Genomic DNA, 22265 nt, shown 5'->3' with positions numbered 1-22265 from the left:
TTCCCTTGGATGGGTACAATCCGGGCTGGAGTCCAAAAATCCCTTTCCCTTCAAGTAAGACATTTGCCTTAAAGGGAGACCCTTCCTCGCTCAGAAACAGACCGTGTTGAGATTGCCAGAATTTCCCCTTCAAACTGGAGGGAAAAGCTCGTTCAAAGAAATATCCAGAAGGTTCATATTTGGCTTCCAAAATATCAAACTGTGCAAATGTGGCAGAGAACAAGCTGTGTATTTTGACTCAAGCAGTGATTTGAGCGTTGGACTAGGACTCTGGGGACCAGGGTTCAAATCCCAGCTCAGCCAGGGAAACCCACTCTCTCAGCCTCAGAGGAAGACGAGGGCAAACCCCAAAAACTTGCCAAGAAAACGCCACGATCGGTTTTCCTGAGAGTTCCCCATAAGTTGGAAACAACTTGAAGGCACACAAAATGCACACACAAAGAATTTGAGGCTCTCCATTTTAGAGTGTGTTAAAAAATACCCCCCCCCATGTGATGGTAGAGATGGCGGTTAGGTCCTTTGTCCATCCATGATATGGCTCCCTGCCTTTCCTGTGGCCAACAGTCCAGAATATTTCACACCACACAAAAGAGGCACGCTGCAAGGCTGCAATCTCACAAACTATTTTTCAGCCTATGCCAAAAACCTGCTTCCTCTCAAGGGAAAAAATAGGCTCCCTGCAGATGCAAGGCTTGAAGCACTTTGGCAGAGAAGAGAGGCAGCCACACATAACCCATGGTTTGCCTGGCAGGCAGGTCAGCCTGGCATGGAGTCAGTGCGGTCTGAGTGCTGGACAGAGCCTCTGAGCGCTCCAGCAGACCAGGGACCGAATTCCTACTCAGCCAACTGGATGGCTTTGGGAAAACCACTCTCTCAGCCTCAGAGGAAGGCTGCAGTGGGACAAAACTGGCCAAGGAAACCCAAGAAGAGGGTTGCCATAAGTCAAGGTCCATTTGAAGGCTGGAGCTTGCATGGCGGTGGTTTGGATGCTGGACTAGGACTCCTCTGGACCAGGGTCCGAATCTCCGCTCAGCTACAAAGATCCAGCAGCGGGCGACCTTTGGGAAGCCACTCTCTCTGCCTCACAGAGAGGCCATGGCAAACCGCCTCTGAAGAACAAATCTTGTTTTAAAAAGCCACTCCAATCATAGGGTTGCCATCAGTTGGAGCCGGCTTTGTACAGGATGTTTTTAAAATCTAGTTGAGATCTTTAAAGGTGTTTTTAAAAGAAGACAAACCTTCAACACCATCCTGCCATCGAAGGCTCATCAATGTCAATGACCAAAGTCTGCTTTCAGAAAGAGTGGCCAGGGCTAGTGCCAATCGCTGGGTGCTTGCAGAGAGCAAAACTAGTTGGCAGACACAGGTGCAGCAGCCATGGATATCACGCAGGGGAAGCGAGGGCCCGGCCCAGGGCTCAGATGGCCAGGAGCCTCAGGGTCTCCGCGCAGACGTTTTAGATCCCGATGGGCTGTTGCCCTGGCACCACTCCCTGCAGTCAGTCATGAGAAAGACTTTGGGGGCTGAGGATGGGGCACCTACATTCTTGCCAACTCCCAGGAGGATCAAACCCAGCATCATCATGGGGAGGAAAGTCACACCACAAGGATGTCCCAATGGCACGCACATACCATGTACAAAGAGTGTACTCTTCACTCTGGCCATTTGCTTTCTTTAAAAAAAAATCTGTGGGGGTCTGCAAGAACGACATCCCTGGCGCCGCCTGTAAATTTGTGACGCACATCCTCCGGAGTGTGCCATGGGGAAGTGTGGGTCGCAATGGGGCCGCCAACCCTGCGAACTAAGGTGAAGGGGGCATCCTCAGCCACATCTGAAAACAGCAGGCGCTCAAAAGACACAAGGGGAATTCAACTGCGGTTTAGACATCTGGATAGCAGCGTCATACTTTATTTAAAGTAAACCCATGTTAAAAACAAAGTTAAAATGAAAAAAGTGGTACCCGAAAAAAATAAATTATTTTGATATAAAATAAAACCAATAACTTAAAAACACACTAAATATACAAAAATGTCTTAAGCATATATACTGTACAGTGTGGGGGAAACCGATAAAAGCCTCCTGTTGCACAGACAGACGACTTTATAAAAACAAAAAAGAGGGCTGGGGAGGAGAAGGCAAAAAGGGCAAAGTTACACCGGTTAAAAGGAGAGCCGAGGGAGTCTGGAGAGGGCCCTCTGCATCCCAAGGAACTTGCTCACGCTGGAATTCAGGCGCCAATCAGATGTGAACAAGAGCTCCAAATTATGGGTTAATAAACAGAGCGTCCCAAAACAAAAGCTTCCAATATCACCCCCTCAGTTTCTTCTTGAACAGTTCTATGGGGAGGGGTGCTTCGTGTGTGTGTGTGTGTCTTTTAAAAAGACTCTCACGATAATAGCAAAGAAAAATGGAATTATCCTTGGGAAGAGTTAGCCTTTCTTCAGAAGTGTGGGCACAAGCAAGCGACAACCGTTAAGCTAGCACTGGGCCTTTTGCAGGAGGAGTTCTGTTGTTATCTTCAGACAAAATGTGGAAGTTTCAATCAACAGAAAACAAACCAACAGAAAACAAACCAACAGAAAATGTCCAATAAACCTGTGCATAAGAGATGTCGGTGCAATGGAAGAGGGCTATGCCCTGGAAGGAGGGGGGGAAGAGTTGTTGAGAGTCTGGGAGTTGCACCAATTGTGTTGTGTTCATTTCCTCTTATGTCATGCGCTTGGGAAGGGCAATGAGGCTGACTCTGCAGATGGATTATTACACCAGATATGAACGCTACAAATAGGCAGCAGACAGAATAATATTTACCTGATTGTAAAATAAAAAAGGAAAGGAATCTTTGTCAGTCTTGGAACTGCAGTCATTACTGATTTAAGTTCTATATTTTATCCAGTACCTTTAAACAAAAATCCGAAGAAAGAAACCACAGAAGCCATGGGGTTCTGTAATGCAAAGGACGAAAAAACCCACTGCGTATTCCTAAGTATTTGGGGGGGGGGGATCAGATCCAGTTATTAATCCTTGATTTTTTAAGGCGTAAGAACTGCAAGAGTTTGTACAGCTTCACAGGGGAGTTTCTGAAGAAGGCAGGCAGATCTGACCCAGAAAGTCTTCCCTACAAACGCTTACAGATGGCCTAGCGCTCTCATGTGCAGCAAGGAAGGAAAGAAGGAAGGGAGGCAAGGAAGGAAGGACCCTTCCTGGAACTGGGAACAATGGTAAAGGTCAAGGTGCCTTATTTTCTGTTACTGTCGTTTGTTTTAAGGGCTTCCCTTCTTGGGAACAGATGGGATGGCTCCTGCGCATATATAAAAACACCCGCCTGGGGATAGGGAGCATGCACATGGCAGCACCCCAACGCTCCAATGTACAAAAGGGGTTTCTAGAAAATACAAACCTCTGTGGGAAGAACTTTGTAGAGGGGTCTGAATTCAAGGCATTTTCTCCCCTGCTTCCCAAAGTTAGAATTAAAGTATTTATCCGAAGATAGTTTTGCAAAGGATGGGAAGATGACAAGGGATGATAAAAAACAGCACAAAATCCAGGTCAGCCAAGAACACAGGCAGAAAACTGAGCTTCTGTCACAGCACACAGACGCTGCTGCTGTCCTGGACCCACAACGAGAAACTACAACTGGCTAATATTAGAGAAAGTGGACCGCTCACTTCACAAGTCAGCAGCTAATTTTTTTTTTAAAAAAGTTGTATATCCCTTTTCTATGGAAAGGGGATTTTGGCCTTTTTGTTTGTACAGACTGTTAGTAAATCTCCAGAGCACACTCCACCCAAAAGAGTGGAAATGATTTGCCAGCCTTTAAAAAAAAGAATCCCAAGCTGCTCCTAATTCAGATGAATACAGGATTTGCAAGCCTTTATAATGAGCAAAAGGAATCAAGAGACATCCACCAGGTGTCTATGATGAGTAGTATTTCAAATAAGGTGAACTGCCTTTCTCTACTAGTGTATACGTATTCTGTCAAGAAGCTACTCTGAGAACTACAATAGCCCTTTGTGCTTACTGTCCAACCCAGAAAGCTCTGGGGGAATTGGCAGAATCCCAGCAAGTATCAAAATGAAGCCCAGGAGGTAGACAAGGCCCAGGCTGGGGGCATGAGCCAAAAATAATCCTGTTTGGTTATGGCGTTTCTTGGGTTTCTGCTCTTCAGGGTAAACAAAAGTTGTTCCTGGAGAGATCAGTTTCTAACAGACTTCCTTGGCCCAGAATATACCTTTCCAAGAATCTACCTGAACACTTCTGGAAGCCAGTCAAATCCAAGGATGGAATAAAGTTGCCAAGAATGGCTCCAGTCCCAGATCTCAGTTGAACCAGGGACTGGTGAAGTGGGTCTGGACAGAGAGTAACCAGCTAGGATTTTGGGAAGATACTGCTGAAATGAGCCAAGAGAAGAGACAGGACAAGAGGAAAGGCAAGAAGGTTCAGGAACACCTGGTGCATGAACAACTGTGAAGCTGAAATCTGACCTAAAATGCCAAAGCAGTACCACAACCTTCGTCCCAAAGAGCAGAACTGGAGATTCTGGAGGTCAGTTCCAATTTGGAACAGAAATGCTCGTGGCAAGGGCTTCTCTCTGGAGAAGGAGGTCCTGCTCAGAAGCAACATCTGATCAGCAGTGCTGGCAATTACTTCCTATGGAGAAATGGCACACAGAAGTTTAGGAGTTTATCTCGACAAGTCCATAGCAATTCAAGGGGGAAACGATAACTTAACCTGTTCAGTGAATTCTTTTAGATATGGCAATGGAAGAAGAGAGAATGCTTGATGGTGAAAAATGACCTTGGTACCACCAGAGAGGATGGGCAAAACCAGGAGAGCATTTTTCCAATATAAAAGGGTCTGCTTAGTTAACAAAAGCAGCGATTACTGCTTAGTGTGCATGGAGAACAACATGAAAGCAAGTGAGGACATGGAGGGATGGTCAGTGGCCAGCTGCTGAACGGATGCAAGGACAGGGTTTTTCATCTTCCCTGCAAATTCAATTGTTTTTAGGACTGTTTTCCCCCACCCCCATGACAAGCGTGAGAAGGGCTATGGGAAGGCACAAGAAGTGTGAATTGGTGTCTACTCCAAATGTGCCATTCAGAGACAAAAGTCTCCATTGCTATGAGTGCCTCCAAGCAGAGCTGTGTGACAAGACCACTCCAAGTCAGGAAAAGTGGCAAATCTCTCCTGGGAAGAGCAACTAGGCAGATGCTAGAATCCCCTTTCTACTAGCATAGCAGAACAAACCGACATGCCGGTTTTATGGACCAGGGGCTGCTCGTGGGATTTTCTTGGGAGGTGGGACTTTCCTCCCACTTCTTCTCTCAGCCTGCTCTCAGGCGACAGCGAGGACTAGGTGCCAGAGCCAAAGCTTCCTTGTTGAACCTGGCACAAGAAAAGGAAAGAGATGGAACAAGCAAAGCCAAGGTTTCTGGGTGGAGATATGCCTCTGCAATTGCAAGTGTCTATGCTCCTCAGACGGCTGGCGTAGGATAGCTTCCCGCACACAGCGGCCTTAACGTTGCTTCTTTTCAGGACTCCTCTGTTTGTCCTACCCTACCACCGTCCCGTATGAAAGGCAGGGCTCTTCTGAGACACAGAAACCCTTGCCTCCGCTGTTACCAAAGCTGGGTGCCAAGGCTTTGCGTCTGCAAAACCAATGGGCATGTTATTTTACATCACCAAATCACTCCTTTTGGGAAAAAGACAGTTGGATCTTTCCTGTTGGACATGGTGCAATTATGGCGTTGGGGGGAAAAATTAAAATAACAAACCAAAACAAAATTTGAGCAAAACAAAATCAAATTTAATTGGTCTTAAATGCAAAAGTAAAAACAAACAAAAACACGAAAAAGCAAAAGAAAATTAACAGAAAACAGAACTCAAAGTTTCAAGGCAGCCTGAAGAAAACTTTGGGGACTGATTAAACCTTAAGTCTACAAAAATCAAAATGTTGAGTTTCTTCAATCTCTTAACTTGCAATGTTAATGTACTTTTTCTGCCAAGTATTCAGTACGTAAAGCTATTTGTCAGAACAAAACCCTTATTAAAATAAAGAAAAAAATATCATCTAGTACTTATTAGATGGGATGCAAAAAATTATGTCAAATGTTCATAACAGCTTTATAAAAAGAAACCTAAGAACTTAATAATCCAAACTAAGAACTGTATCTGAAAGGAGGTTAAACATTAATCTTGCCTGGTTTGTTATGTCAGAAAGTAATGCACTGTGAGGTGCTGTTTGGAGACAAGAACTCTGAGAAAGTGGCAACACCGGGTTTGGAGTTTCATATTGTTTGTCTTTTTAAACTCTGAAATCTTCTCAGAGTTTCTCTGAAACTCTTTGGTCCTTTGACATGGGAAACTGGGCTTTTATAGAAAAGAGGACAAAACCATAACACATTTTTCCAGTTTGGATTTTGCCTACCAACCAACTAACCTGGTCAACAGAGTCATTGAATGCTGGCACAGTTTCATTCACCAGATTCTCTTTTCAGAGGCAAACCCTTCTACAAATTAATTGCAACTACCTATTTATGTGACAAAGGGATTACTTGCCACTAACTAAAACCACTGCTTCCAGGTTTCATCCAGGGCCATGCTACACTGAAGTTCAGATGGAGTCCCAGCCTTGGCAGACTCTGTGTTATGAGCGATCAGCCACTCTTCAAGGAAAACCTGCCTAGCGGATGTTACTGGCTGCCGAGAGCCGAGTTGGTACAATCCACTTAAAACTGGGGGCTCAGGGAAGGTGGGGAACAGAACCCCCTAAAAAGGAAATTTAAAAGAATAAAATATATGTAACTGATCGAACACTGCAGGACTTCCAAATACAAAACAAAACAAAAAACAAAACCCCAAAACATTTGAACATGTTGGTGGCATCCCAGAATATAAAACCCTTTTCCACTTCTCGTTTAGACTAAAGACAAAACAACTTCTGTGAAAATTGGCGCAGAGAGAAGAGAGAGAGAGAGAGAAAGAGAGAGTTGTACACTAACAAAAACAAAAAAAGATTTTTTCAAACTTTTTCTGTCACTCAATTATCTATTTCATACAAAAAAAAATATTAATAATAAAAGCCATGAGCGAAGTTATTTGTGGGACTTGTTGGTTTTGAAGGAAACCTGCAAGATTTTGTCCCCCAGCCGGTAGCCGTTAAGACTCGCTATGGCCATGGCCGCTTCTTCATAGTTTGTCATTGTCACAAAGCCAAAGCCTTTACACTTGTTGGTGTTGAAGTCGCGGATGACTTTGACATTAGTCACCGCGCCAAAGGGGCCAAACATCTGCCAGAGGATTCCCTCATCGGCATCTTGGCCGAGGTTGTAGATGAAGATACACCAGCCCGAAGAGGAGTTTCCTGGGACATTTACACCAGAAAGCCCACTCATGTGATCTACACCCATAGGAGAGAACCTAGCAAATAAAAAGCACACAATAGTTCATGTAAACAAAACAACAAAACAAAAAAAGTCAATTCAATCAAGCAAAAAGAAAACCTCAACAGGGAATCAAGATTAGGAATGGTCACCCCCTCCCCAACCACCCCAGCACCCCACCTGCCCAGGGAGCAAGATGCCAACCTGTCTGTCCCACCACAAAGAGAACCACCGAGAGTGAAGACAGCAGAGAGGCAGCCCCTCGCCAAGCAGCAGGGAGAAGCCTGGTGCCCCCTGGGCATTTTCAAGCACAGCAACCCTCATTTTCTAGCCAGCACAGCCTGTAGTCAGGGGGCAACGAGAACTGTCACTCAGGAGTGCCTAGAAGGCCACAGGTTCCCTGCCCTTGTCTTAAGAACCTGAAGGTGTTGCACCATCTCCTTTTGTGAACTGGAGCCTGTGCTAAGTGCTGTCTTCAGCTGCAAAAAGAATGCAGGAGAGGGAACAGGAGAGGAGAGAGAAAGGAAAGCACTGGGGCAGTCTGGAGGCTATGGAAAGAGAAAGCCTGGTTTGCAGAGCCTAAATTCAGAGACAGAGAGATGGCAGCCACACATTCCCCAAGAATGACAGGAGGTGACAAGGCTCTCTCTCTCTAGAGCAAAAGCAACCCAGGCTCCTGGTTTACAAATCTGGCAAAGGAGATCATGCAAAGGGAAACCACAGTCCTGACTGGATCTATGGACTTCTTCCACACAGCAGCCTTAAATCAGCACTGTGCAGCTTGATTGTTGGCTCTCAGCCTCATGCCTCACATGGCTTCCCCATTCAGAGCTGAAAACACATGACAGGAGCAGGTCCATCCACAAAGGCCCGTGCCACAATCAGGCTGCTAGCCTTGGCAGTGCCATGTGCCTCTCAGGGCCTTCATGGCAAGGGGCAAACATGGCTATCCCTCTGGAATTAGTCAAGCTGGGGGCATTCACCCGGACTTTCTTCTGTACAGGTCCCCATTCAGAGGAACAAGTGGGGAGAGAGCAGGGGAGAGGATTTGCCAGTGCCTCTCAGGTGGTTCCTCTCCAGATCAGCCAGGGCTTTGTGGAAATGAGCCCACAAGGAGTGCACCTTTGGACCTGGGATTCCTTTTCTGGCCACTGCCTGCTAGCAAATGTGATTAGGGGCAGGTGACATCTTGGGACAATCCCTTCAGAGGGAGCTAACAGAGAGCTGCTGACTCAGGGAAGACCTCCAGGACAGCAGGGGAGATGGGTCACTCTCTCTAACAATTCATCCACAGGCTTCCAAGCCCCACATCCCACTCAGGGGTGAGAGAAAGAGGGAGCGAGGGGGAAACTGCCCACTGAGCCTTCAGGGTCTTTCTCTCCAATTCACTTGCAGCTTCCAGCCACTTATTTACACTCTCGAAATGAGACACTGCATAGCATTCGCACTGTTCTTGGGCCACTCTGAACCATGCCCTCATACTTCACTGGAATGTGACAAAGCCTCACACTCAAATGTTTTGGGAGACAGGGGCAAGCGAGAAACTCTCATTCCAGGACAGGCAGGCCCTACTGCTCATGGTCACCATACACTGATCGAATCAGAGAATCTTTCCAACCCTGGTTCTGGAGGGCTTTGAATGAAACTGTGGATAGTCCCCCCCCCAAATCCCTTTGCAGGGCTGCTGGCGTCCCACCCCTGTTCCATTTGGGACTGACAAGAGGTTTCCAAAATGTACAAAATTGGCAACCCATGGTCAGCAATTGCCCTCTAAGCCAGAAACCACGGTTTCCAATTCCAGAAGGCAAGTGCTTGCCACAGCCTGTGAAACTATAGAACAGGAAACAAAAAGAGAGTGAGAAAGAAGGTATGGCTATTCCCTCACATTCCTCAAATCATGGTTTGGCACATCAGCCTATCTTGGGCACTGGCTTCAACCTTGAGCCCATTTCAACTCTTACGTCTGGGCAAATGGGAGATGGGTGAACCTGGCAAAAATATTCAGTATCATTAATGGCTGGGAGGGGGCAGAGGAGGACCATCATCTCACATGGAAGAGGCTGAGTACAGGCAGATAGAAGAACATATATTTATTTAACATGTGACAAGAATTCTAAGACAAGAATTCTGAAAGATAACCCATCTGACTCTACACTTCAAGAGAATGAAAATATTTTTTTAAAAAAACATGCAAGGATTTCACTGAAAAGGTCACTACTAGAAGGAATTTACAACAAGCATTGTGTGAAAATGAGCAAGAATTAAAAAAAACAACAACAACCAAAGAACAAAAACAAAAAAGACACATAAGCAAATGAAATAAGAAACCCAAACCCAGATCAACAGTTAAGTTAGGAGAGGGCAGTTTGGACGATCTAGCTAACTTTCAAAAGCCTTATGTATTCCTAGGTGTGAACTAAGACCCTTGAAGGGCAGCCTCAGTCTGTCCATAGAAGAACAAGAGCAAGGCTTCCAGAGAAAAATAGATCAACTAAATGTTCCAGATGCCAATGAAGCTGCTGCTAATTAAGACAGCATATCTCTAGAAGAATGAACTTTAAATCACTATGTATTAAAAGATTTGTCATTTATCCCTTCCCCAACCCAGCAATCTGATAACTAAAAGGTTACTGATGGGATTAATGATTATGATCTGGTCATGATCTAATCTGATCTATCGCTTACCATTCATAATTCTACTCGCCATTATTAAGACTGCAGACTAGCATAAAATGAGATCCTGTCAACTGACCTAGCCACTCTTAACATTATGAACTCTTCCTGATGGCATGGGGGGCATTTGGGATTAACATCACCTATCAGTCATGCTGGCGAGGAATGTTATGTGTTGCTTGCAGGACTGTATTATTGTGATTATTTATTGTACAGTATTCAATTATTATTTGTTTTTCAGAAATGCTAGTTTGTTTTCTAAAAGGTACTTTTACTGAGTGGAAAGTGGCCATTCCCATGGTATCTCCTGAGAAACTCTGCCTTTGTGATTTCCTTGGTCAAAACCTAGGCACAATGCATGCAGCCAAATCTTGTGCCTTTTACTCGGAAGTAAGCCCCACTGAGATCAGTGGCAGTGACTCCCCAGCAGAGAACACAGCGCTGCCTCTTTCTCCTCACCTCTAAAAATGACCCTCACTTCCAGTTAGCAGCTCTCTCTATACTGTGTGTACAACAGGCTTAGGTGCAAAACAAAACACAACTCTTCTTTTCCCACCCATTTGTCATAACTGCGCATAAAACTTAAGGCTGATCCATAAATGAAAATATGTCATTTTTGCCTCAGGAATCTCACTGGCAGCAAATGCCAACATCAGGCACATATATTTAGGTCTTGGGCCAGGGTTTATAGCATTATCATAATGAAATAGTATTATTCCTATTTTATTCTGTTTAACTGCTGTCTTTATTTTGCTGGTTTGTATCAGTCCCCATCCCCCCTGATAATTTGTACTTTTATCGTTCTGTAAACCAATGAGAAGACTATATTTAGTCAGAAAGAATAGCAACAGCTTTTAAAGTGACAACACAGAACCTTTAACAAAAATCACTTTGGCAGTTTTAGACTAAGGGAAAAGAGAAGTTTTTACAAGCTTAAGGATATTATTTTAATAGTAATGGAATTTTGCCATTTGAGGAACCATGCATTACAATGAATACCAAACCCCCTTTCTTCCAGTAACTTTTAAAATGTTATCTTTCGACATACTGTTATGAAGCATCAGATCAGACAGACACAGTTTCAATCTTTATTAACAGGGAAAAGAGGACCTGGAGGGCATTTAATCCACTATTTAAATGAAAGTCTACTTGGATAATAAAAAAGGAAAAGAAGGGTGGGAGGGAGAGAGAGAAGTCTGTAGAACGGAAAATAAGAACAGAAATGGACATCAACAATGATTACTGACATAGCTTGGGAATACATAATCATTTGGGGACATAAGCACTCCACTGTTAATTTTGAGAGAAAATTATTTCAGAACTCTCTGAAGTTATACAGAATGCATTTTAAAAAAAAAATCTAATGGAAGAAGTTGGAGGTGCAATTGGGACCAAGCTGATGGGTTCCACGTGAACTGTCAAGAAATATTGGGAAAGAGTTGGTTAAAGTAATAGCAGAAATCACTGGATACAAATTTACATTGAATCCTACCTTGTGAGGATATTCAGTGATGGCACCTGTGACTGATGCATGGCTTAACTAGCACGCAATGCTCTACTTGTGGTTGAGACTAACAGACATGAAGATCAGGGAGCATGAATGGAGGCAGCAAGGAGTATTACCCATGAACAGGAAAAGGGCTCTTTACTGACTAACTACTACTACTGGAACACCAGGCTTCACAGAAGAGTTAACCCTAACATTTTGGAATGGGTAATACATATGTCTAGTGTTGATTTCTTGTCTCCCCTTATCTATCGACTGTAAGACAGTGCACTGTGTCTGATGATGAACAGTAATGAGTAAAAAAAAAAGCGAAAGGGACAGAGGCAGAAAGAGAGAGAGAGAGAGAGAGAAACATGGTACAGACCTCTGGTCACTTCACTCTTCCTAACCTACCTGAATCTCTGCGCCTGGTGGTGGACGGGGCCCCCAAACCGCCGAGCGGGCGAGTGGTACAGCTGGGAGAGCAGCGCCACGTTCTTGTTCTGGTTGGGGTTAGCAGCAAACTTCACTGTGATTGGCTCAGTGGAGCCAGGGGGCTTGTGACCGTTGAAGCTGGAAATGGCCTCTTCAGCTTCTGATCTTTTGTCAAACCGGATGAACGCAACCCCTCTGGACAAACCTTAAAGCCACATCAGAAAAGAAAAACAGGGGGAGAAAAAAGAATAAGCAATCCCTTTCTTATCTACTTTGCCCCACCTTTAGGGACAGCACAGTGGCAGTCAAGGCACGTTATAAGTACAGTAAAAAGGGAAATGACCCTGCTAGGAAGAAGCATTTCTACCCTTGGGAGTGACAGCTCAGATTTTGCCAGCAGGGTTTTGGCCAAGTTGAGTTTTTAAAGCAGAGATCACCAATTTTCCCTCAGCAACTGTGGTATCTCTCCATTTGGGGCCCAACAGTGTCAAACAAATGAAACCCTGACTTTCAGTCTCTGGGCCACTGTTTTGACTTAAAGGGCCAAAAAGCCTGGATCTCCCGAGTCCCAAATACCAAGCACACTTCCTTCTTATATCTGAGGAGTTTTTAAAGAAGAAGGTATTCCAGTCCAGGGTCACCTTTGTCTACTCCAGCCATGACACCTAGCTCCATGGACTGAGTGGCTGTAATGGGGAGAGGCATAAGGGGAGATGCCTTTGATAACCGCCCTTTCCTTTCCAAACCCCAGCCAAGCAAATGAAGAGGAAAAAACAAAAACACCACCACCGCCTGTAGAAGAGCCAGTGCCTTGCGCACCTGTAGTCTGGTCAACCAGCACGCGCGAGTTGATAATGCGGCCAAACCGTGAAAACATGTCTTCAACATCTTTCTGCGTCATTGTCCGTGGCAGCCCACTAATGTATAAGTTTGCATCTTTGATAACCTCGGAGCTGGGGCGGGCATACGACACCTTTAATTTTTTTTTAAAAAAAGAGGAGGAGGGATGACAAAACACACACACATTAATATAAACATTGCCACCAGCACCCACTAAAACCTCTAGCATTCAGCCACTTTCTTAGTTTCCCAATTGACAAGAAAAACCCCTTGGCAGCAAGTAAACATTTTAGAGATAAGAAAAGATCAGAAACGGAACCAGGCCTCTTGGACAAGCTCTCTCTCCCACTTTCAAGCAGAGGCTAGGCTTCCACTTGATGAACAAAACACACACATACTATAGCTTTGGATTAACAAGAGGTTGGACTATAATGCCCAGAAAGCAGTTTTTAATTCCCAGAATGCTGAGTGGACAGGAAGAGAAGTACAAAGAGCAACTTCTGAATGGAAAGACCCAACAGCTGATGTGTTCATAGCCCCGTATTTTGCAGAAGATACTGTTACAGAACAATTATGTTAAGACCAGTCCGCATCGCTGTGGCTGCCTATATTCTGAAATGCCACTTTGTGTGACTAATTGGAGCAGAGGAATGTCTGTCCAGATTTGTCCAGTATGAGGGAAAAGTGTTAGGAATATCCATGAAATTACTCCTCTCTACAATAAATGGTGAAGCAGAAGAATTGTTGCACATAGAGCTTTTGAGGATGCAGGGGTTAGACAGGGGCAGCTGAAAGAAAGCATGAACACATGCTCAGAAAATTAAGCTGTGTAAACATGCCCACAAAATGTGGAAGCACTGCTGTGCCCAAAGAACTCATCTAGCCCTGAATGGACTCAGTTCTTGAAACCTATTTGAAATTCCTTGAAAAAGAAAAGAAAATATGCAGCACATGAAGAGTAAAATGCCACATCTAGCAACCTCCCTGGGAGACAGAAGATGCCACATTCAGAAGGCTATAAGCAGCCCATTCATGGGTACAGGGCAGCCAGCACACAGTCACGCGACGCAAGTCACAAAGACATGACAGCTGTGTCACTTGGACTGCGAGGCCACCTCCTCCCTGAGTCCCTGACATGCTGTTTCTCTTTGTTTTGTGGTCCACACGGCTGGTGGAAAGCCAATTCTAACTATTAGGCTTCCTACATACATGCTAAACCCATGCATACGAACAAGCCATAACATGGATTAACTGGAAGACTTTTATGCTCCACTGTCTGAGACAGTAAGGATCACTGAATGGCTTAACAACTAGTAGAAACAATTCAGTCTTTGCCCTCAGGCTTACGACAACATGACATGGAAGGAAAAACAATGAGGAAGAAGAATCAGGGCAGCTTCCAACAAACCTTACACTTTCCTGGTGCATGGGACCACAACCTATGTTGCGCCCAGCCAGCATGGTTACTTCTCTGGAGGGCAACAGAATGAAGAAAGCTGGATCAGACCAATAATTGGCCATGTTGGGTTTTAAACAAAATACAAAACAAAACAAAACAGATGTATACTAATGTGATCTCAGTTGAGTCAGGCTGAAAATTTTTAAATGTTCGTGTTATTTTTAAATACAAGGTTATGACAGAAAGATTGGATGGCAAAGAAATATTTCTGTGATGGAAAGTGTCTAGGGCAAGATGAAGCCTCCCTCTACCTAAAGAGAAAAAAAAAAGCAAGTGTCTACTCTTTTGACAGTGGAAGTTTCTGAGAAGCACATTTTACGCAAAACTGATTAACTGTATGCATTTCAGTTGATCAAGTCAACTGACATTTTCTTGGGTGAAAATCCTTCACATATAAACATGTATGAGAGCCAGGGTGGTGTCGCTGTTGGAAGTGTTGGCCTAAGACTCTGGGGACCAGAGTTCAAATCCCTGCTCAGCCATAGAAACCCATTGGGTGACCTTCTGCAAGTCATTCTTTCTCTCAGCCTTGGAGGAAGGCAATGGTGACAAACCTCCTCCACAGAAATTTGGCCCAAGAAAACACTCTTAACAGTACTGCCATTAGCTGGAGTTGACTTGAAGGCACACAGCAACAACAGTTATATCGGAGATAACGTGGACAGAAAACTGACACATATTTACCTTGATGGTTTTGGACTGAAGCCTCAGGCCATTCAGTGTGTTTATCGCTCTTTCAGCATCTTTAGCCGTCACATAGTTCACAAAGCCGTAACCCAAGCTATGTCCTGCAGGGGAAAAATACAAGATATCTCATATTTTAAAAAGTGGTTTACTTGAAGAAATGAAAGGAAGACTGAAAGCAAGGAGAAACCCCTTTGCTAACACATACATTCCACCTTGGAACTCTTTTGTACATGAATAGCCACAATGCCAAAATGTGAAGGGGAGAGAGACCATTCTGGAGAATGGAATACATCTGTGTTGCCCTTAAATCCATCCAACCCCACAAACCTGCCACAGACTCACATGCTCCTTTCTGTGGCCTGCAATCATTTATACAAAACTACCACCAGAAAAATGAAAAAGTGGGGGGTGGGGGGTTTAAAAAACATTCCATCACTATTCTAGTAATTGCAGAACATGGGACCCAGGTCCAAAATACCTTACCTGTGGGGTGCTGAGAAGCTTTAGCATCCCCCCCAAGCCCCTTACTGAAGACCTACAAAGCAGACCTTGGTCTCCAACCTGGCCTACATTAGAGATTCAGTGCCAAATGTGGACTTCCATGGGAGGCAGGACTGTTATTCCTGGGATGCTAAAGCAAGGGTTTGAGAAACCCGTAGGCTTCACAACCTTGCAATTACTTTAAACGGATTACATGAAATCCCATCAAGGTGAAAGCAACTATCTCAGCCAACCTGATGCTCACCAGATGTTATCAGACTACAATTCTCATCATCCCACTGGCAGCTGGACCAAGCTGTGTAACCAAATTTATTAATAACACTTTTATTACACCCACTCACCCCGCCTCAAACCTCCACTGTTTTACCTGCAACTTTGTCTCGAATGAGCTTGGCAGATTCAACTTCTCCAATGCTGCTGAACAAGCTCCGCAGCTCATCCTGGGTCATGTTCTGGGGCAGGTAGTTCACAATTAAATTCGTCCGACCGATATCATCCCTGAGGTCTTCAGCCATGTGATCTTCATAACCATTAGACATTTTAACTGGAGAAGACCCTGTTAAAACAAAAAGGCCAACTCTGTTGCTCATATTGCAAAACATGAATAAACAAACCAGAAGCAAACATACTGGCCTAATGCTCACGGCCGGTCCAAGCAGGACGGACCCAGTGAAATAATGGGACCTACAGAGTTCCCACTTCAATGGGTCTGCTAGACTTTGGGCATTTAAAGCCAGGCACATACTTGCTAGAATTTGGCTACAAAGTCCCATACAAGACAATCCTCTTTTTAAAATCAAGCCAGAAGAGAAGAAAGAACATGAACACAGGTGCAGAGTTATTGCAATGAACTACATTTATTTCCATTAATATTTCCATGGTCATTTGTCCCCTTCAGGCTATTTGAAGGGCCGTATCTTCTCATGTGAGCCTGCCTGAGCACCAAGTCCTTCTCTTGATCCCGCCGCCTTCACAGACACGCTTGGGGGCCTTCTCCCTGACTTTGTAACCCCCCCCCCCCCGGAATAAGAACAGCTCCTCCTTTGCTGGGTTTTTTGGCAGCAGGTGAAGGCCTTCCTGTTCTAGAGAGCCTTTGGGTATAACTATGTATGGTTTTATTGTCATTTTCTGTCTTTTGTAAACCATCTTGAGTCCTAGTCTGAAAAAAAGAAAGGGTGTCAATAAAGTGAAGGATGGAGTTCTGTCCCTTCTGACCTATGGCAAGCCAAGCCTTGCTTCATTTCCTCTGCTGCTGGAGGCAGCATTAGAACCGTCAACGAAAAGAAGGAAGGATGGAGTCTGAATCTAAGCCCTGTCTCTCACATCAAGGCTTTATCTATCTGTGAAAGGGTCCAAACCATTGCCACAGTGGTGACCTGCATAAACAAGCACCACTGCCACCTTGGGCTACTCTGGAGCAATCTCTGAGTCAAGGACCTAGCTCTTTACAGAAGGCAGCTGGTCATAGAGCAAAGGACTTGCATTAGAGCTTGTCCAATGAAACTCTCGGAGCCTGTGAAAAGAGATGGAGGAGTGGCAAGACCATCTGAATCTGTATCAAGCGTGGGTAAACTGATAAGAACAACTAAAATGGCATTTAAAGTCAGACTTTCTGGCCAGCACTGCTGCACCTAAGGCCCACTCTGGAGTCAGACCGCTGGCTTCCCATCTCATCTCTATTCAGCACACGCACAACCCCTAGAACCAGCGCTGATTGACATAAATCTCCCTGCGCACAAAAGCTCATTTCATGCTCAATGGTGAGAAAGAGGAAGTGAAATTCACTGAAGCCGATGATGGACAAAATGCATGACCGGCTTAAACAGAAGACGCCTTTCAGCAAGAAAACTACGACATGTTAGACATTCCAAATTCCACTGTTCAGCAATTCTGCATTTGCTGCTTTGGCATTCCTCATCCTCTCCCCTCAGAGCCACTGAAATGCCAATGGATTTCAGGAGGCTTCCTAAGGAAAACTATCTGCGTTCACCTTCTGACCCATTCCTTCAGAAAACCTTTCACTGGAAACTAACCTGTTTTCTACAGCTGTAAACAAAACCTTATCATGTGTTTGTCTTTCCACTGTACTGTTCTTAGCGAGGTTTAAAGCTGTGTATTATCTTGTTCCATCCTATTCTAACTTTGGCCTGTTACAGACTGCCAAAATAAAGCTGCTTTGAGTCTCTTTGGAGGTATGCTATTTAAATGATGCATGGGTCCCAAGAGTCCGGAGGTTGCACCAAAGCCACACTCCATTCCTAAGCACTGGAGTGAAGCTTTGGTGCAGCTTCTGGATTCTTAGGACCCATGCATCATTTAAATAGCATACCTCCAAAGAGACTCGAAGCAGCTTTATTTTGGCAGTCTGTAACAGGCCTTTGATATGTCCGTTCAGAAGGAAAAGAACAACAAGCCCTTTGAAAGTAAAAAAGCACCCACAGTAAATCAAACGCACAGTAACAACAAAAGAAGGAGTGAAGTGTCGTATGTGATATTCATTTTACAAAGGTATCACAAAAATTCACCTCGTGTTGAGACCGATCCCTTTCAGGTAGGCAAATGTTCGGTGTGTTTAGTAGAGTCTGTATCCTTCAAAAATGTACACTCTGCACCCATAAAACAGTGCCATCGGCCCAGAGAACCCTAGGTACCCATCCAACCCAGTCACAGCCCTTGGCTTTGCCGTGAAGAAGTTGCAATCACAAAGTCCCTCATTCTGGAGCTGTTCCGTCTGGGGAACGCCACTAATCCAGGGCTTGCTCAGACTGCTACATCGATGCAGCTGTTTTCCAACTCACACGGTACTCTCAAACTGCCATCTTGCAAACAAGTAGGAGTTCAAGCAATGCCAACCTTTCTGCTTGCATTTCCATCCCGTATGTGGCAACTATCAATGTGGGCACCAAGTGCTTACACCTGAAAGGTCTCACCTAGCATTGACAACCTGAATGTCAGCTCTCAGATCTGGCCACATGTGGGGTCATGGGATACTGTGGCAAAAAGGCTCTCAGGATCTCAGCAGGGGCCGTCCCCAGTCCGCCCAAGAAAGGGCAGGAACCTACAGCAGGCCAGATATTTTGAGAGCCAGGAGGGAAGCAACAGGGGTCCTTCTTCAATGATAGGAGGATTTCAGGGCACTGAAAGACACACCCAGAACAGAATGAGACTGAGATGGCTCCCTGTACATACACTGCCTGTGTGTTGGCCTTCAATCTCTCCTGGCGTTCACAGCCAAGCAGCTTTCTTTGGCCTGATACCCTCCAGATGTGCCAGGCTACAATCCCCATCCAAGCGTGCTGCCTGGGTGTGCTAACTAAACAATGAGGAGGGTACCAGGTTTCTGAGGGCTGGAATAGTGTGAGAGCCCACCCTTAGAAGCACCAATGTGGTCAGAGGAAGAGGGCTTGATTCGAGCACATATCCCCACTGCGTCACCCTCAGCAACAGCCGTTTTTCATCCAGACCCCCTCACAGATGCCCCTAAATGTACTCTAGTGTGTTTAGTGCCCTTTAGTGTAGTGCATGTAATGTCCTTCACACTAAATGTGAGGGGCATTTCTGCTACGTATGGAGGCCCCCAAAAGGTAAAAAACAAATTTTACCAAAAACGTTCATTTTTGCCTCAAAATGTCCTCTAGGGGCACCTTTTGGGCAAATTTAGGCCTATTTGAAACAGAGAATGAACAGGAAATGACACCTGCTCACTTCCTGTGTCTAAAATGCCCCACATAATCCAAGGTGGCTTTTGAGAGTTTGAATCCTGCCCCGGAAGAGGCGTGTGGTGCAATGTGTAAAGCACAGGAAGGGGCTTCTGAAGGGAATGTTTGCCCCTGTTTAATTTTGGGGGGTGGGATCAGGTGCAGGGAAGAGGGGCGTTCCTCCAAGGCCCTCTGGGGACTAAGGTGCCCCACTAGCCTTCTATGGCGCCCCAACCCTGATGTCCATAATACAGAATTAGCAGTAAGCAGCAGCTACCAACAGCTGGGTCTTTCCCCTTCGCCAACTCCAGTCTCTCTCGCAAGGCTGCTGCCCTGAGAGGAACCCACACCATAAACACGTTCCCACATTCTCAAGACTTCTGCTATGCTCCATTCGCACAGGTTCAAACTATCTTGAATGGTGGTTTCTTCTGTTTCTGCTCCCATGGACACATGAAACCTCCTCCTTGTAGAATATAAACAGCAGCATATGTAAGGTATGTATTGACATAAAAGAGCGACTCTGTCCTGTTTTACAAAGCTGTTCTGCCCAAAAGGGCCAAAGGAGGGCATATAAGGAGGTCACCTGCAACCAAAAACCTGCTGTTAGCCTCTCTGCATTTTGCCCTCATTGTGCCGCACTTTAAGACTGTTGGACTTTGGGCCTGCATACTGTACAGCCAGGTGCATTTTGCGTATGGACTGCTCCAGAAGCCATTGGTGGTTTGGCTGGGGAATAAAATGTTCATTTCTGAGAATATCTTTGCCTACATTTATCTCTCCAATGAAAGAGAGAAAGATAGTCTGATAAAGACAAACAAACAAGGACAGGGAGTAAGAATGGAAACCACACAACAAAAAACGTAGCCACCTTAGTAAACATTGACTTTTCTTCTTCCGTATCTTTGGTGCTCTGCTTCAGTGTTGCCCACTGAGATAACGACAAAACAAACATTTCTGATATGGAAGGAAAACGTTTTGGCTCCAGCCTCCATCCACTGCCATATATCCTGGTGTATAAGCCGAGGGCAGGCCTTGGGGCCAGGATTATGGATTTTTATACAGCCATAGATACACTGAAGGCAAAATTTAGGGCCGCGTAAGAAAGGATGCAAAGGACGAAGCCAAGGAAAATGGCGCCAAGTAAGTTACAAAAATGCCAGCAGATGCAGCCGCTGTTTGTCAGGAGGGCTCTGAGGCGAATGGGGCAAACGGCAGCCATGTGACGCGAGGGGAGGAGACGGGCGCCATTCATCGGAGCGTTTGACCCACAGAGTCATGGAACATTTGTAGCAGAAGGCATTCTGAAGCCAGAACACCTTCCTACACTTCAGCTGAAGGCAAAGGGCCCTTGCAACTCCACTGAGGCTGCCTGCCTGAAAGGAAAGGGCCTCAAAGGTGCTGCAGGACCCCTTTTCACACTCGTTTTCCAGACGAAGCTGGCCTTTAAATAGCTCTGCTGCCAATTGCACTCAGCCTATCTACCCATCCACAGAAGCACTGGGGCGTCTTGGGCTCCAGTCCCAGCTGGGCTACGCAAACTTCTGGGGGGCCTTGGGCAAGGCACACTCTCTCAGCCTCAGAGGAGGCCATGGCCAGCGCCCTCTGACCCCGAGGGAGGGAGGGTCGCCTGAGGAAGGCAAGGCAGACGGAAAGAGGGCCTAAAAGGAAAGAGTGACCCACCTTCCGCCGGGATTTAAAAAGAGGTCGGCGTTAAAATCAACGTAGCAGTATTCCTGAGCCTCAGATGAGGGTCTATGAAGGCCAAGGCTTCGCACTTCCCCTTCGCCTACGTCACTCCTCTGCCCCGCGCGTACTGATGACGCAATCAGCCCCCTCTACTCTCCCCCACAAAAGGCCCTGCCCCTGGGCCTTTTTGTCCCCTCCCGGCCGCCGCCGCTCTCTCTGAGGCCCCGCCCACTCCCCACCCCGTTCGAATGCGGCGCAGGCCCCGCCCCTCGCTGTGCGTCACAGGCCCGGCAAGGCCGCGAGGCGCTTGCGGCCTCAGCCTCCTCCTCCTCCAACCGCCTCAGCAGCGGCCTTACCTGGCAACGGGCGGCGGCTCCGGCGGAGGAGGACGGCAGCAGCGAGGAAGACGGAGTGGGCAGGCGGAGAAGACGGCGAAGAAGCGGGGAGAGGGAAGGGGAGGGACGAGGAGGAGGAGGACGAAGGACCGCAGCTCCCTCCGCCGTCGCCGCACAACGAAGCCGCTCCGCTCCTCAACCAGCAGCAAGAGGAGGAGGCGGGAAGGCGGGGCCAGCGCTCGGCCACGCCCACACGTCCAAGGCCCGCCCACCGACGGTCATTGGCTGCGCGGCGCACTACCGGAGGCGCCTATTGGTCGGCGGGCGCGTCGGTTAAGGGGCGCGCCTGGCGATGGCGGTGCGGGGGAAGAGAAAGAGCCGACGGAGCTCTCCTGAGGGGAGCCTTTCTGCAGGGGCCGCGCATGCGCGCTCTGCAGCCCGGCGCCCGGGCCTTCTTCCCTTCCCAGCCCCTCCCCCAGCCAAGGGGCGTGGCCTAATTTACCTCAGGGGAACGGCTTCCCCGTCGACACGCGTTTTCTAAGGAACGTGTGAACGCTGGCTTTTCCCTCAGGGAAGGGTCCGGGTTTCGCCCTTACTTCCTCGCCCCAAAGACAGGGCTTTTTACTGTCCCTGGGTCACTTCATCGCGGCCTTCGACGAAGTGGTCGGGGTTTTTTACATGCGTTCACATGTCCCGCTACATGGTTCTAATCCGTTTTTTAAAATCTCACTCCTGTTTCCTGGGAGGTTGCAATAAAAATCTTGCCCAGCTAATAAATGAATATATGTATATCCAGACCATGATATGTGAAGAAGGGATCCCTGTGGGGATGTTGGGAGCTGCCACCTGGCGTCATGTACAAGGCTGCATCACGGCTGCAAAATAACCCTTTACAAGATGGCTGCTCAAGGGAGCATGAGGGCGACCATCTTGGATTAAGACAAGGCAGGCCCATCCAGCCCAACAAGAGTGGGAGTTGGTGCCTGATGTCATGTGGAAGGCCATAACGTCTGTGCAATCCCTTACAAAATGGCTGCTCAAATGGGTGTCAGGGTGGCCATTTTGGATCAGAACAAGTTA

General features: G+C 46.4%; 1 protein-coding gene across 2 annotated transcripts; it reads right to left on the bottom strand.

The window, feature by feature from the left end:
- Window positions 1–5784: 5784 nt before the first annotated feature.
- Window positions 5785–21345, bottom strand: ELAVL1 (ELAV like RNA binding protein 1). Of its 2 annotated transcripts, none has more exons than XM_042478124.1 (6): window positions 21207–21345; window positions 15831–16019; window positions 14960–15063; window positions 12796–12949; window positions 11956–12181; window positions 5785–7419 (listed from the first exon to the last, which is right to left on the bottom strand). In XM_042478124.1, exons 2-6 carry the CDS (start codon window positions 16000–16002, stop codon window positions 7095–7097), a joined length of 981 nt encoding a protein of 326 aa, XP_042334058.1. In that variant the 5' UTR covers window positions 16003–16019; window positions 21207–21345; the 3' UTR covers window positions 5785–7094. The 2 variants fall into 2 exon arrangements, with proteins under 2 accessions (XP_042334058.1, XP_042334059.1); XM_042478125.1 differs by lacking the exon at window positions 21207–21345 and adding an exon at window positions 20845–20990.
- Window positions 21346–22265: the final 920 nt, after the last annotated feature.

The sequence above is a fragment of the Sceloporus undulatus genome, chromosome 7, assembly GCF_019175285.1.
Source record: "Sceloporus undulatus isolate JIND9_A2432 ecotype Alabama chromosome 7, SceUnd_v1.1, whole genome shotgun sequence".
Lineage (NCBI taxonomy): Eukaryota > Metazoa > Chordata > Lepidosauria > Squamata > Phrynosomatidae > Sceloporus > Sceloporus undulatus.
The sequence above is the reverse complement of the archived record's forward strand: the minus strand, read 5'-3'. Positions and strand labels throughout refer to the sequence as shown.